Raw genomic sequence first — 14,756 nt, forward strand, 5'->3', positions numbered from 1 at the left:
CCTAAAAAACCTCTTACGTGTACCACAGGGACTTTATCTCCATCCACTGTGTGCAAAGGTTCGGACTCGGCAGGACCGGCTCGATTGATAGAACCCCTTGTGTTAACCATCCAGGTGGCCTTTGCTAAGTTCAGTTCCCAATTTTTTAAGGTTCCCCCGCCAAGTGCCTTCAAAGTTGTCTTCAGTAGTCCGTTGCACCGTTCAACTTTCCCGGCAGCTGGTGCATGATAGGGGATGTGGTATATCCATTCAATTCCATGTTCTCTAGCCCAGGTGCTTATGAGGCCATTCTTGAAATGGGTTCCATTGTCAGACTCGATTCTCTCAGGGGTACCATGTCTCCACAGGACTTGCTTTTCCAGACCCAAGATGGTGTTCCGGGCAGTAGCATGAGGCACAGGGTAGGTCTCTAACCATCCTGTGGTTGCTTCCACCATGGTCAGCACGTAGCGCTTTCCTTGGCGGGTTTGGGGACGTGTGATGTAGTCAACTTGCCATACTTCCCCATACCTGTACTTTGACCATCGTCCACCATACCACAGAGGCTTCACCCGCTTGGCCTGTTTGATTGCAGCGCAAGTCTCACAGCTGTGGATGACCTGTGAGATGTTGTCCATGGTCAAGTCCACCCCTCGGACACGAGCCCACCTGTATGTCGCATCTCTCCCTTGATGACCAGAGGCATCATGGGCCCAACGAGCTAGAAATAATTCTCCTTTGTGCTGCCAGTCCAGATCCACCTGTGACACTTTCACCTTGGCAGCTCGGTCCACCTGCTCGTTGTTACGATGCTCTTCATTAGCCCGACTCTTGGGTACATGTGCATCCACATGTCGAACCTTCACGGTCAGCTTTTCTGCCCGGGCGGCGATGTCCTGCCAAATCTCAGCGGCCCAGATGGGTTTTCCTCTGCGCTGCCAGTTAGCCTTTCTCCAGCGATCTAACCATCCCCACAGTGCATTGGCTACCATCCAGGAGTCGGTGTAGAGATAAAGCCTTGGCCATTTCTCTCGTTTGGCAATATCCAAAGCCAGTTGGATGGCTTTAAGTTCTGCGACCTGACTCGATCCACCTTGTCCCTCGGTAGCCTGTACAGCTTGTCGTGTGGGGCTCCATACTGCAGCTTTCCACTTCCGATCTGCGCCTACAATTCGGCAGGACCCATCGGTGAAGAGGGCATAGCGTCTTTCACTCTCCGGCAGCTCGTTATACGGGGGTGCTTCCTCGGCACGTGCTACTTGCTCCTCTACTTCTTCTGAAGATAATTTAAAAGTCTCACCTTCAGGCCAGTTTGTTATGATTTCCAGAATCCCAGGGCGATTCGGGTTTCCAATACGGGCGCGCTGTGTGATGAGGGCAATCCATTTGCTCCATGTAGCATCAGTGGCATGGTGGGTAGAGGGAACCCTTCCCTTGAACATCCACCCCAGCACTGGCAGTCGGGGTGCAAGGAGAAGTTGTGTTTCTGTGCCGATCACCTCTGAGGCAGCTTGGACTCCTTCATAAGCTGCTAAGATTTCTTTCTCGGTGGGAGTGTAGTTGACTTCAGACCCTCTGTAACTTCGACTCCAGAATCCCAGTGGTCGACCTCGGGTCTCACCAGGCACCTTCTGCCAAAGGCTCCAGGACAGACCATGGCTCCCGGCTGCAGAGTAAAGCACATTCTTTACCTCTGGTCCTGTCCTGACTGGTCCCAGGGCTACCGCATGAGCGATCTCCTGTTTGATCTGGGTGAAGGCTTGCTGCTGTGCAGGGCCCCAGTGGAAATCGTTCTTCTTGCGGGTTATGAGGTAGAGAGGACTCACGATCTGGCTGTACTCAGGGATGTGCATTCTCTAAAAGCCTATGGCGCCTAGGAAAGCTTGCGTCTCCTTCTTGTTGGTTGGTGGAGACATCGCGATGATCTTATTGATGACCTCAGAAGGAATCTGACGCCGTCCGTCTTGCCACTTTACTCCCAGGAACTGGATCTCTCGGGCAGGTCCCTTGACTTTGCTCTTCTTGATGGCAAAACCGGCTTCCAGGAGAATTCTGATGATTTTCTCTCCTTTCTCAAATACTTCCGTTGCTGTGTCCCCCCACACAATGATGTCATCAATATACTGCAAATGTTCTGGAGCCTCACCCTTTTCCAGTGCAGCCTGGATCAGTCCATGGCAGATGGTGGGACTGTGCTTCCACCCCTGGGGCAGTCGGTTCCACGTGTACTGCACACCTCTCCAGATGAAAGCAAACTGAGGTCTGCACTCTGCTGCCAGAGGAATGGAGAAAAAGGCATTGGCAATGTCAATGGTCGCATACCACTTCGCTGCCTTGGATTCCAGCTCGTACTGGAGCTCCAGCATGTCCGGTACAGCAGCACTCAGTGGTGGTGTGACTTCATTCAGGGCACGGTAATCCACTGTCAGTCTCCATTCTTCACTGGACTTACGCACCGGCCAGATAGGGCTGTTAAAGGGTGAGTGAGCCTTGCTGACCACCCCTTGGCTCTCCAGTTCCCGAATCATCTTATGGATGGGGGCCACAGAGTCTCTGTCAGTGTGGTATTGCCGGCGGTGCACTGTTGCTGTAGCAATTGGTACCCGCTGTTCTTCAATTCTCAGTAGTCCTACAGCAGACGGGTTATCTGAGAGACCGGGCAGGGTATTCAGTTGTCTTATGTCTTCCGTCTCTACGGCTGCTATCCCAAAAGCCCAGCGAAGTCCCTTTGGGTCTTTGAAATATCCACTCCTGAGATAATCTATGCCGAGGATGCATGGGGCGTCTGGACCAGTCACAATGGGGTGTTTCTGCCACTCATTCCCAGTTAAACTCACTTCAGCTTTCAGTACAGTCAGCTGCTGGGATCCTCCTGTCACCCCAGAAATAGAAATGGATTCGGTCCCCACATACCTGGATGGCATCAGGGTGCACTGAGCGCCGGTGTCAACCAAAGCCGTGTATCTTTGTGGGTCAGACGTGCCAGGCCATCGGATCCACACAGTCCAATAGATCCGATTATCCCTTTCCACTACCTGGCTAGAGGCAGGGCTCCTCTAATCCTGTTTTTGGTGCACGATGTTCTTCTCCTGTAAATGTGTTCCTGAGGTCCCTTCAAGAGGATCAGTCATATTATCACTTCCATTCTGTCGGGGGTTCTGTCCACAAGAGACTGGGGCAGTGTTGTACCTAGATGAGCCTCCTGACGTGGATGTTTCTGTTTTCAATTCACGTCCCCGGGCTGCTAAGGAGGAGGTGGGTTTCCTATCCCACTTTCTCATGTCTTCCCCATGCTCCTGAAGGAAAAACCAGAGGTCACGTCGTGGAGTTTGTTTTCTTTCCCTGGCTGGAGTATGTCTGCTCCTGATGGCAGAGACTCTGGTTGGTTTCGGTGTGGCATGAAAAAATCCTTCTTTGAGCTCTTTCTTTAGTTTCTGGAGGCTCTCTTCAATTAAGCTCCGGACTTGCGCGGCCAGGTTTGTTTCCACTGATGAGACCTGGGTCCGTAGTGGAGCGGTGACAGTGTCCTCGTAAATTCTCAGTTTGTTTGTTAACATGCCCACCTGGTCTTCGCCTTCCCTCCACTGCAATGTTGCTAGGTAACGAGAGTATATCTCTGGTCCGAGCCGCGCGAATCTTAGCCACATTTGTGAAGTGCACCGGACATTATCTGGGTTCTTGGGGAATCTCTCGTTGTCTGAGAAAATGATCTCTAGTACGGCCAATTCCCTCAGGCATCGGATACCTTGTTCTATTGTGTTCCATTTTCTTTGGTGCATCTGGAGGTCTTCTTTGCACAGGTATCTGTCCCGTACACTCAGCAGCAATCGCCGCCAGAGGCTGAGAGTTTCCTGGGTTTTCCCAATCCCCTGGTCAATGACCACATCCTGAGACAGGGATCCCAGTTGCCTGGCCTCACTTCCATCCAGAATGGTGTCATTAGCGGCGGCATCCCAGATGCGGAGCAGCCAGGTTAAGATGGACTCATTCGCCTGCCGGGTGAATTCCCTCCGTAGGTCCCGCAGCTCCCCCAGGGACAGAGAGCGAGTGATGATCTCCGGTTCTGTCTCTTCTGCTTGGTGAGATGGTCCTGCTGCATCCTCATCAGTCGCTGTGCGGACTGACTTGCTCTTTGATTTCTTTTTCTGGACAGGGGCAACCACTACTGGCTTTGGCTGCTCTGATTCGGCAGTGGTCTGTGTTGAGACATTGATTGCTCCTTTGGTTCCTTTCCTCTTAGTGGCAGTTTGCGTGGACATGGTGCCTGCTGACTTGTTTCTTTTCTCCTCCTCTTCAAGAAGACGCTGTACCACACCAAGTATTGTTCTGATCTTCAGCAAGATGTACACGATGCTGATCAAAGAAAACAGAACTGACAAAAAGATTATGCCATCCTTAGCATCCAGAGGGAACTCAATATTTTCAAAAACGGCCGTGCCTGACCTGAAAGGCTGGAAGAAACCCCTCTCTCCTCCTAGCCCCAGAGGGTGGGTGCGATTGCTGAGCAGGTCCCAGACGAAGCAGCTCAGGTTAGGCCAGGCAGACAAAGTCGAGTATATATAACGAATGGTGTTCATCGCCTCACAGGTAACCATGCCATAGGCATAATAAACCAATAGAGCAATTCTCATGCCATTTCCTGGTCGCAACAGGAGCAGTACGACGGGCAGATAGTATCCCATTTGAGGAAAAATATAGAGAGCGAGGTACAGTACCCATATAGATAAGCCGAGCATCATGGTGCTAGGATTTCTGAGTTTCCCCAGGTCGAGCCCCACGTTGGGCGCCAAAATATGTATTGGTTTGAAAACAAACCAGTGGGAGATCACAAGTCAAGATTGAAATTAAAAATAAGTGAAATAATACAGGGAAAAGCACTGACAAAGTCAGATACAACCTAACACCCTGTTAGGGTGGTAGTAGCAGTCCAACTGAAGTAGTCCAGTTGAAGCAGTGATCCTGTGAAGGTCTAGTCTCCAGCTGAAGATCCAGTGGTAGCTCTGGTCCTCTGGGAACCCAGTAGACAGGGCTAGCTCAGGCAGTTCCAAGGCCAGGTTATATCCAGGTGGGAACACCTGGCTCCTCCCTCCTCGGCAGAGCATCTCACAATGGGATAAGTCCATGAGTCACACAGTGGGTCCCTGATGTCCCATTGCCTGTCATGCGGGGTGGGTCATTAGCAAGTGATAATAGCTAACGGATGGCCCATTGCCTGTCATCCGGAGTGGGTGATAGCAGCTAATGGCCCACAGCTGGTGGTAATAGAATACTTAACTACATCAATATTGCAACCTAGGACACAAGGCTAAAGCATAAGTGTTGATTTTATATTTCACACCAGAAGTCGTACATACTGTCACTTCAGAAACAAACAACAGAAAACACAACACATCCCCCAGTAACACCAAAAGCCATTCTACGAGTGTTAAGCAAACCTTTTTTCTCCATCTAGAAGCTGTACATTTTCTGTAAGCAACTTGCAGACAAATAATTTTAAGGATTCATACACATAATAGCAACATTTCTGGAAATCAGCTTACAGTAAAGCTTTTGACACTCTTAAGAAGTTAATGACTACCTCCACTAAATGGATTTATGTTACTTCAGTAATCCTACTCCTATTTTGTATTTATAATTGCTAGTTGAGACATGCACAGCAGTAGTTATGTCAGAAATACTTGATTAAGGCTATAATTTTCAAAATATCAATGAAAACTGGGTAGTTTTACATACCTTGTTTTTCTTTGAGCTATTACAAGGAGAAATCAGATGCCAATGAAAAAGAAATAGATCAGAAAATGGAGCTGAATATGAAAAGAAGGCTAGTCAAAAGAGCCATTGTATGGCTCAACTTGTTGGACACAGGATGGAGAGGTATTACTTTATTATTCCTTAGATTAATTTAATTTTAAACAAAATTTGTCAAGTGGGTAATTTTAGTGCTCTTCCAAAAAAGAGGAGAAAACAAGCTTCTAAAATTGAACTAAACTCTTCAAGAAGAGAAGAATGCAGCAATTGGTCCATTAGACAACAGAAGTTTTTTGATTATTATTCTGTAAAAGCCACCTTAATATACCGTCTCCAAGCTAACATGTTTTTGCATCAAGGATGAAAGTGTCATCTAGGAAGTTATTTGCTGCAATGCATTAAATACTGGCAGAAACCAGGGCTCTGTGCAGACATTCACAACTTTTCCAGTTCCCCTTTTTTCTTTCCTTCCCCAGATTTTTGCTATTTCAAATTAACAAGCAATTCAATTGGCCTAAAATGACCAAATAGAGCACTCAGATGGTATACCTTCTTGCTTTATCTTTCCATTCTTATACTTACATACTGAGATGCTTCCTGATTTGGGGATTTCTCCATTGTTCCAACAGCAGATGAGGTACCTCTGTCACCATTTTTCAAGTTATTCTCATCAGGAGCTCTCACTTCCACCTCACCAGGAAGCTTGACATCTCCTACACCAAGTGCCTCCTTTTTGTACCTCTTCACAAATTGTTCCATGTGCCTAACTTCACTGGGGGAAAGCTCGTGGCATTTTGAAGGATCCTGATCGTGAGCAGGCAGCTGCTTTGCCAACTGCTTCTTCCTGTACTGCGCGCCTTCCGAGCCAGCAACAGGCTGCTTCTCCTTTGGTAGCATCTGCATGTACTGTCTAGCCTGAATCAGGAGGAATTAGATATCAGATGGCGCTTCAACTACAGACCCATTCTCATAAGCAAACACACAATCTCAACTGTTTTTAGTGACAGTCAAATTTGTCAAAAACAAGGTTCGTTCCATAAACATTAAGCTCCTGAAACAGTAATGGAGATAAAATATAGCAGATGCATTAATTTGCTTCTTCCCAGAGTAAGAGACAAGCTTCCTTTTAAGCCTTTTACAACATACAAAAAAGAGTTATTACTTCTCTGAGTAAATAACATTTACACAGCATCTTGTCTCTATCTATAAATACTGATCATGAGTATAGTCTTAGAAAAATAGGATCTGAAATAAACTGCTTGGGGCACACAGCCCACTGAAGAAATAACTCTAGCTAAAGAAAGGAAAAAAAAAAAGCTCTAGATTTAATAAAGCAATAACAAGCTGTAAAAATCAAAGTAGTAACTGAATTTTAAATAAGTCCTAGATACACAAGGTTTGATTAATTCACTGAAAAGGAATAATTTGTGATAATGTCATTCTGGCATGGATTGCACAACATTTTAGTACAATAAATCAGTAATCAAAGTTTCAAAAGTCAAGCAAAATCCTCAGAAGGCTATCTACTATCTCATCTACTTCAGCTGAAAATATACTGGAAGAGAGCTGCTTTTTTAGATGTCAACACTGACCTTGTTCTTACCATATACAGTAAAAGCTATAAGCAAGACGAAGTGTTCCCCTTAACTTTAAACAATGATATAAATTTATGTAGTGTTGGGTTTGTTTTTTTGTTTTTTTTTTCTTTAGGCCCACACTCCATACAAATTTTTCAAGTTTGTTTTAAAAGAAAGAAGAAAAAAGAAAGGTGGCAGGTTACAGAAATTGAATCCCAGGGAGTTAGCAGGTAACTCTTAATCCTATCCATTAAAAACTACTTCCCCAGTTTTTAAGAACTTCTACATACAAGCATGCATAAAGCAAGATGACATGCAAGACTCATTAAACAGGCACCACATATTCAGTTTTGAGGAGAAAGGAAGAGTAAAAGAGGCAAAGTCATCCATCCAGTAAGCTCTGCTACTTTATCTCCCACCAACACCTGCCTTGAACATGAAAAAAAGTGAGTTGGACTTACAAGTGTCTGATTCTGAACAGGAGGAGCCCACTCATAAGTCACAGTATTGATGGATATGTTCTTGGCTGGCACTGGGCTGGTCAGTATCATTACATTGCGTTTATACATTGGATAGCCATCATTCTTCAGCTTTGCAATAAGTGTTGTGTATTTTGTATCTTCAAAGAGTTTCCCCACTTTCCGATCCTCCTCATTGCTTGAAGGGATATCATGCTCCTCTTGACCACATTTACAGTTGCGGCATATTTTTCTGAAATTCACGGAAACGGGAACAAAATTACAATCTCATGCCATCTGGGTGTGTAGTAACATCACCAGGAATCCAAAGGCTTGTTTTCAGTGCCATGATTAGGAAATATACACATTTTTCTGCAATATGTCAAACTCCTCCTTAATGTCTCCTACTGTATTACTTATACTGTTTATTTACAGATATCCGATAAGTATCAGTCGACTACACTAATGCATTTTTAATGTGATGCTTCCTTCAGTTACATCTCAGTATTGATCAAACACATACATATCCATAATCAGTCACCTACCAGATTTATTATGAGATAACTTTATGCATCAGCATGATTCCCCCAGCAATCATTTGCTTGGGCTTTTAGTTTTACAGTTGCTGTTCATACATTCAAGGTCACACACCCTATACGATCTTCTTCCCACGTATCTCACTGTATGCATGATATTTGCTTATCACAGGGCTGCTATCATGTGAAACAAGTATTTCCTAAAAAGGAAGAAAATGCATACAGACATACATACAGTGTAACTACACCAAGTTCTGTTTAAAGCACATCATTTAAAGAGAAGATGAAAGAAAAGTGAAAGGCTTATATGGACAAAGCCTTTCAAAACAGCTCTGAACCAAGTCAGAGGTACTCAGGCACATGCTGTAGAGAATTTTCACAGATAACAGCCTTAAAAGGTAGAAGTATATCTACTTACTTGGATATAAATTATATTCTTTCATATACAATACATTTCAACTGCTCTGGCTAAGGAATATTACAAAGCCATTTGTTACCTTAAGCATAATTAAGCAATTGACATATAACGGAACCTTGGATTAGACAAACTGGTTCATTATTTATTAATGGCATCCCCAGAACTTCAGTTCAAAGCAGTCAGCCACAGCATACATTCTTGGTCCCACTTTGAAGGCTTAACATGTTTCAGTGGCTGCAGTATCTGTGACAGATTTTTTTTGCTTTCCTCATAAATAGGTAGTTGCAAAGAAGTGAAAGCATGTAATTTGTCCTTAGGTCCTTCCTGGGACTCACTGTGAAAACTGGCATAGAACTACTGAGCTTTGTATTTGCATTGAAAATAATGAGGCACTCGCTAATCTTCCCCAGCCCTGCACCTACTGAAATTAAGAATTTGACTGTGTACATTTCAGTCTAATCTCCTTGCTCTTTCAAAGTTAAGTGAACGATTCTTTGCCAACAGTTTGCAAGAAGCTGTTACAGGGGTTATGTTAAAAGCATAATAGTGGCCTCAGCATTAGAACTTGTGTACCATTATGCCTCTGAATACAGGACAATACAGAAAGAATGTGAAGAATGCTGAGTCACAACCGATGTCAGCACATCTCAGTAAATCAAAGGAAAATCCCCTATACTCTTGCCATTTCTCATATTCCCCAATGCTCCCCTGGATCTCAGCCACATAAAGATGTCCCTACAGCTGCTAACAGCCTGAAAAAGGTATCCGGTCCTGATTTATAATCTCTCCTCTTGAGTAATTTCCAGTACTAAAAGATATCCAGTTGACATTTACACACATAACTCTTCCTGAATAGCACTGTTTACAATTTAGTCCTAACTTCTTTCATTAAGTTGCCACAGCAGAATCCTGCTCATTAGTCAGTCACTCATTGTCCGCTCTGCAGAAGGTATATAGTCAATTACTTCTCTTTAGAATAGACTGGCTGGTCATTTCTTTGACTATAATAGTTATCTCCCTGAAGTGACCCCATTCCACTAGTTCAAATTTATATTTCACAAGTCTGTCTGATAACTGATGCTTTATTTTTATCTTTGGTGTTAAAGTGAACACCTCACACATGCAAGAAAAACCAATTGCTGTTATATACACCCACAGACATATAAATATATAAAAACATATATGTTTAGACAATTTTATCTCCTTTGATTTTATCAGAGGACAGGAAGTGAAAATTTCTTATTCTCTCCACCTGCATTGTTGGAAACATTTTCCCTTCACTTGAGGACATTCAGCAAGATCTCTACTGAAGGAGGCGTTAGGGACTCCTGCCTCCTGTCTTCACAGCTCTCAGGACCTCATCAAAGCAGAGCAGTGTTCCTCCACACACACCTCAGCAATTTGAAAAGCTTTTCCCATTCAAATAATGGAAGATAAGGAGGAAACTTCAAGATCTGTGGAATGCAAAGTTGTGCAGCACTGTAAAAGACATCTAGTAGATAGTGCCTTTCTAGCAGGTCTTGAGGAGTTGGAAAGACCAAGGAAGAAAGGTGTACAGATTCCATCCTCTCAAGTGAGGAATTCCTGTGTCCTGAATGTCTACTGACAGCAAGGATCAAAGACTTCGCATTCCTTCTCCAAAATCAAATGTCAACCATCCTCCTGATTTTCTATGTTTTAGTGAATGGAGAGGAAAAATAAGATAGGTCATGATCCCTCCTATGTTGGCTCCTAGTGACAGGAGGCAGCAGCTGCAAGCATAGAGAAATCCTCAACAAATACCTGGCAAGTCCTGAGGCTTGTGCCCTCCATGCAGGAAGACTAACCTCCTCCTATTACAGAATCACTGTACAAAAAGAGTACAAAAGGGGTAAGGTTGAAAGGGACCACAGTGGGTCATCTGGCCCAACCTAGAGCACATGGCACAGGATTGTGTTCAGACAGTTCTTGAGCATCTGCGGTGAGGGAGACTCCACAGCCTCCCTGGGCAATCTGTTCCAGTGCTCAGTCACTGCACAGTAAAGCAGGTCTTCCTCATACTCAGTGGAACTTCCTGTGCATCAGGTTCTGCCCAATGCCTCTTCTACCACTGCTTGGTACCACCAAGCAGAGCCTGGCTCCATCCCCTGGGCACCCTTTCTTCAGATACTAACAGACATTGATGAGGTCCCTTCTCAGCTGTCTCTTCTGGAAGCTGAACAGGCCCAGTTCCTGCAGCTTTTCCTCTTAAGAGAGATGCTCCAGCCCCTTAATCACCTTTGTGGCCCTCCACTGAACCCACGCCAGGAGCTCCATGTCTCTCTTGTACTGAGAAGCCCAGAACAGGACACAGCACTTCAGATGCAGAATGCACCCCAAGATACCATTGGCCTTCTTGGCCACAAGGACACACTGCTGGCTCTGGAACAGCTTGCTGCCCACTGGACACCCAGGTCCTCCTCTGCAGAGCTGCTTTCCAGCAGGTCAGCCCTCAGCTTGAGCCGGTGCAAGGGATTATTCTTCCCTAGGTACAGGATGCTGCATTTGCCTTTGTTGAATTTCAGACAGTTCTCCTCTACCCATGTGTCCAACTTGTTCTGGTCCTTCTAAAGAGCTGCACAACACTCTGGGGTACCAGCCTATCAGCCACTCCTACCAGCTTTGTGCTATCTGTGCACTTACTGAGAAGGCACTTTGCCACTTCATCCAAGTCTATGATTCTGTGATTCTGTTATGTTTTCTTGCTATTAATGCAGCTATAGCAATTGCAACTGCTTTGAACTGCACCTCAGTACTTTCCTGCCAGATGGAGTATCAGAAAAGCTTAAAGGTTTTCCCTGCCTTCCAGGCATTTTATCTGTGCAGAGAAGCCAGATGCTGAAACAGATCATTCCCAAGCTTAAGATTCTTGGTTTTGGAAGTTGTTTATTTAACATCTTGGCAAGCCACACCAGAGACAGTTACCACTTTTCAGTATATATGCAACCATGATACATCAGAACCTTCCCTCCTGACTTTTGCAACTTCTGACTCCTGTCCCATACTTCCCTCTAGTGGGAAATACACTCCAAAGAGCAATATATAACTGAGTAGCAGTCTTTTACATCCAGCCTGAGTCACTGGATGTGTGTGGGGGTTGTTTTGTAGTCTGAAATAAATCTAAACACATGAATTAAGACCTTCCCCATTTCTGCTGCTATTACATTGGACAGAAGCATGATTCTGAGGACAATTTTAAAAGCAAATGCTATCAACATGCTAAGGTAAACTAGCTAATTGTTAACTACATTCAACTACCACTGCAGACCACATCTCTCAATATATTCATTTTGTGTTCAGCTTGCAACACTGAGACCATCAGAATTTCAAAATTTAGAAGTAAGTTTTAATAAAGACTTGGTATACCACCATTTCTATATTAGCCTCATTTTAATGTTCTGCACCTATAAAACCTGCCCACACAGTGTGTCAAGATTTACAGCATAAAAGGCTTAAAACAGCACGTGCCACCCCAGAAAAGATATATTGCAAACACTCCCAGTATAAAGAAGGGTGTAGCAGCTCTGTGTAAAGCCCTGCTACCAGATAAGTATACTTGGATTTTTTGTGCACTTTACAACCTGACTCCTCAGAGGAAGAAGTGAGGGTCTTTTGTATGGAAATACAAAAAGAAATTACGTGTTGGCTCTTTGGGGAACACGATTTTTATGTAGCAGAAGCTGCGTGATGTGCTGAAGCTCCTGGGCTGTCCCCAGGAGAGGGCAGTGTCACCCTTGCACAGCCCGCAGCAGAACCACGCCCGGCACACGCTGCTGCTGCTGCTGCCTTACCGGGCTGCATCTGCTCCTGTGGAGGTCACTGTTTTCGTAAGGCGCTGTGCTTTGCGTTTGTACATAAAGCAGCCGTGACAGCACTTGCTATTGCTGAGCACTGCTGGCACAAAGTCAAGGCTTTCTTCTTTTTGAACTCTGCCCCCACCTCAGCAAGTAAAGAAGCAGGGAAAGGGCACAGCTGACTCTAATTGGCCAATGGGGTTTAAATGCTACATAATGTCTCAATCAGCAATAAAACAGAGGTAGAGCATAATGAAGGCAGGGTTTCTGACTTCTAAAGTAGTTACTGCTTGGAGAGTGGCTGGGCATCAGTGTGCTGGTGGGAGATAGCCAGTGATGCCCTTTGCATCACTTGTTCACCATTTCACCTATTAAACTGCCTATTTCAACCCACGAGTTTCCTCACTTTTGTTCTTCCTTTTTTGTCTCCAACCCTGATGTTTGGGACAGCAAGTGAGCAGCTGTGTGGATGCTTGGATGCAGATCCCTACCCCTAGTTATTCCCCAACTCTGTAACTGTTGCTCTAATTACAATTCTTACTTCAATGAAATTAGTGGTTAAACTTGAACCAAGTTTGATCATTCACATTACAAAGACAATGTTCTGTCCAATTCTGCTACAGTTTGTTTCTATTTCTACTTAAAATAGAGTTTCAGATTTAAATTAGACAGGTATTTGGGATACATCACTAAATAGTCACTGTTTTTACATCTTTTTCAGTGTTCTGATGAGCTATGTATTCAGGACCTGGCACAATGAGCCCCAACCACAGGAGGACAGTGAAATGTGGATGAAAAAAAAAAAAAAACCCACAGGCAAGAAAACCCCCCAACAAATACACAAAAGCAGACACATTTTAATTTTGCAATCATGCTATGATGTGACTAAGCCACTTTATTTCTTTTTATTCCAAATTCTTTCATGTTAAAGAGTAAGTTAGAAATTACAAGGTCTAACATTGGAACTAAGAAAAAGAGTAAAAAAAAAAAAAAAAAAGAGAAAAACTTCAGTGGACTTTTTCCTCCCCCACTTGCAATTTCCTCATCTATCCCAGTGACTAGGAACAAAAGAGCTTTCAAGTACGATGTAATACAATTTCTGATCTAACCATGGATAAACATTGACTTCTGTACTTATAAAAATTCTTTTATTGCATTGCTTACACACATTAATTCTGTTTTATTTTACTGTTACTTCTACACAAGTCCCCTCAGCCATGCAGTACATATTGAAAAAGTCTTTCCATAAATTAGATACTTTTTTTATCTTTGGATGATTTTTACTTACTAGTGCATTACCACTTCTTGTTCCATGTGATTATTTGTAAGTTGTTTCTATATCTACATATCACAGATAAGAATACAGCTTCTTGATTATGTATCGACTTTTATCAAGTTTTTGCTGTGTTTTGTTTTTGTTTGCCTGATTATTTTCCAAACAGTCTCATCTGCAGTCAAATATTCAGGCAAAGATGTGAAACCTCCTAGGTCTTATAAGCACCTGGTGCCACTATGGCTGGGCTTCAAAGGCCACCTTATAAAACCCCACAAAATAAAACTCTACGGCAAATGCAATTTTCAGTGTAGCTAGATAGCATTGGTTAAATGCAATTATTTTCATTGATAGCATGTGAAAGTGCTAATAACAATTATTTGTTTTTCTGTTCTTTTCAGGCTTTTCCCTTTGAGAGGGACTTTTTTTCTAAAATAATCATAATTACTAAGCTACATCTTAAAGCACACTCAGTATTATGAGTGAATGGGGCCAATTACACATATATGCATTAATATACATATAAACGTTTTGTTTCAGTAATACAAGAAAGGTCTTAATGAAATACAAAGTTTCTGCCGAAGTAACAACAGACAATTTACTGCTATCATCAATTTGCTGATTTCAGAACAGTGCATCATCCAAGGCTCAGTATTATCTAACTTATTTGAATTGTGACACCTCTTCCCCCTCTGAATAAGTTCTAGCTCTATACAAAGTTTCAACATATTTTCAAAATAATTTTACCTAGCTTCCCAGATCAAAGCTGGTCAGGAGTTGAGAAAGTATTTTATTACAGAAATAAAACACACTTCCCTGTCACGTCTCTTATTGTAAGGCTAGACGTGTTTTTACAAATTTACTTCAACCGTTTTGTCAGCCAAAGCAAATGCTGCAGTAGAAGTACTACCATTCACTTCAGGGTAGATGAAATGTATGTTCACAAGTGATTAGA

General features: G+C 43.6%; 1 protein-coding gene across 2 annotated transcripts in view; it reads right to left on the bottom strand.

The window, feature by feature from the left end:
- The window catches only part of TES (testin LIM domain protein), a 37,149-nt gene that overhangs the window by 5,083 nt on the left and 17,310 nt on the right, over nt 1-14,756 (bottom strand). For both annotated transcript variants that reach the window (XM_085042768.1, XM_085042773.1), the window contains 2 exons: nt 7,766-8,015; nt 6,310-6,642 (listed from right to left, as the gene is read on the bottom strand). In XM_085042768.1, the coding sequence (XP_084898894.1) occupies nt 6,310-6,642; nt 7,766-8,015 (583 nt within the window). The remainder of the gene's footprint in view (nt 1-6,309; nt 6,643-7,765; nt 8,016-14,756) is intronic.

Source organism: Lichenostomus cassidix, chromosome 1Aa (assembly GCF_008360975.1).
Source record: "Lichenostomus cassidix isolate B80296 chromosome 1Aa, HeHo_3.0, whole genome shotgun sequence".
NCBI lineage: Eukaryota > Metazoa > Chordata > Aves > Passeriformes > Meliphagidae > Lichenostomus > Lichenostomus cassidix.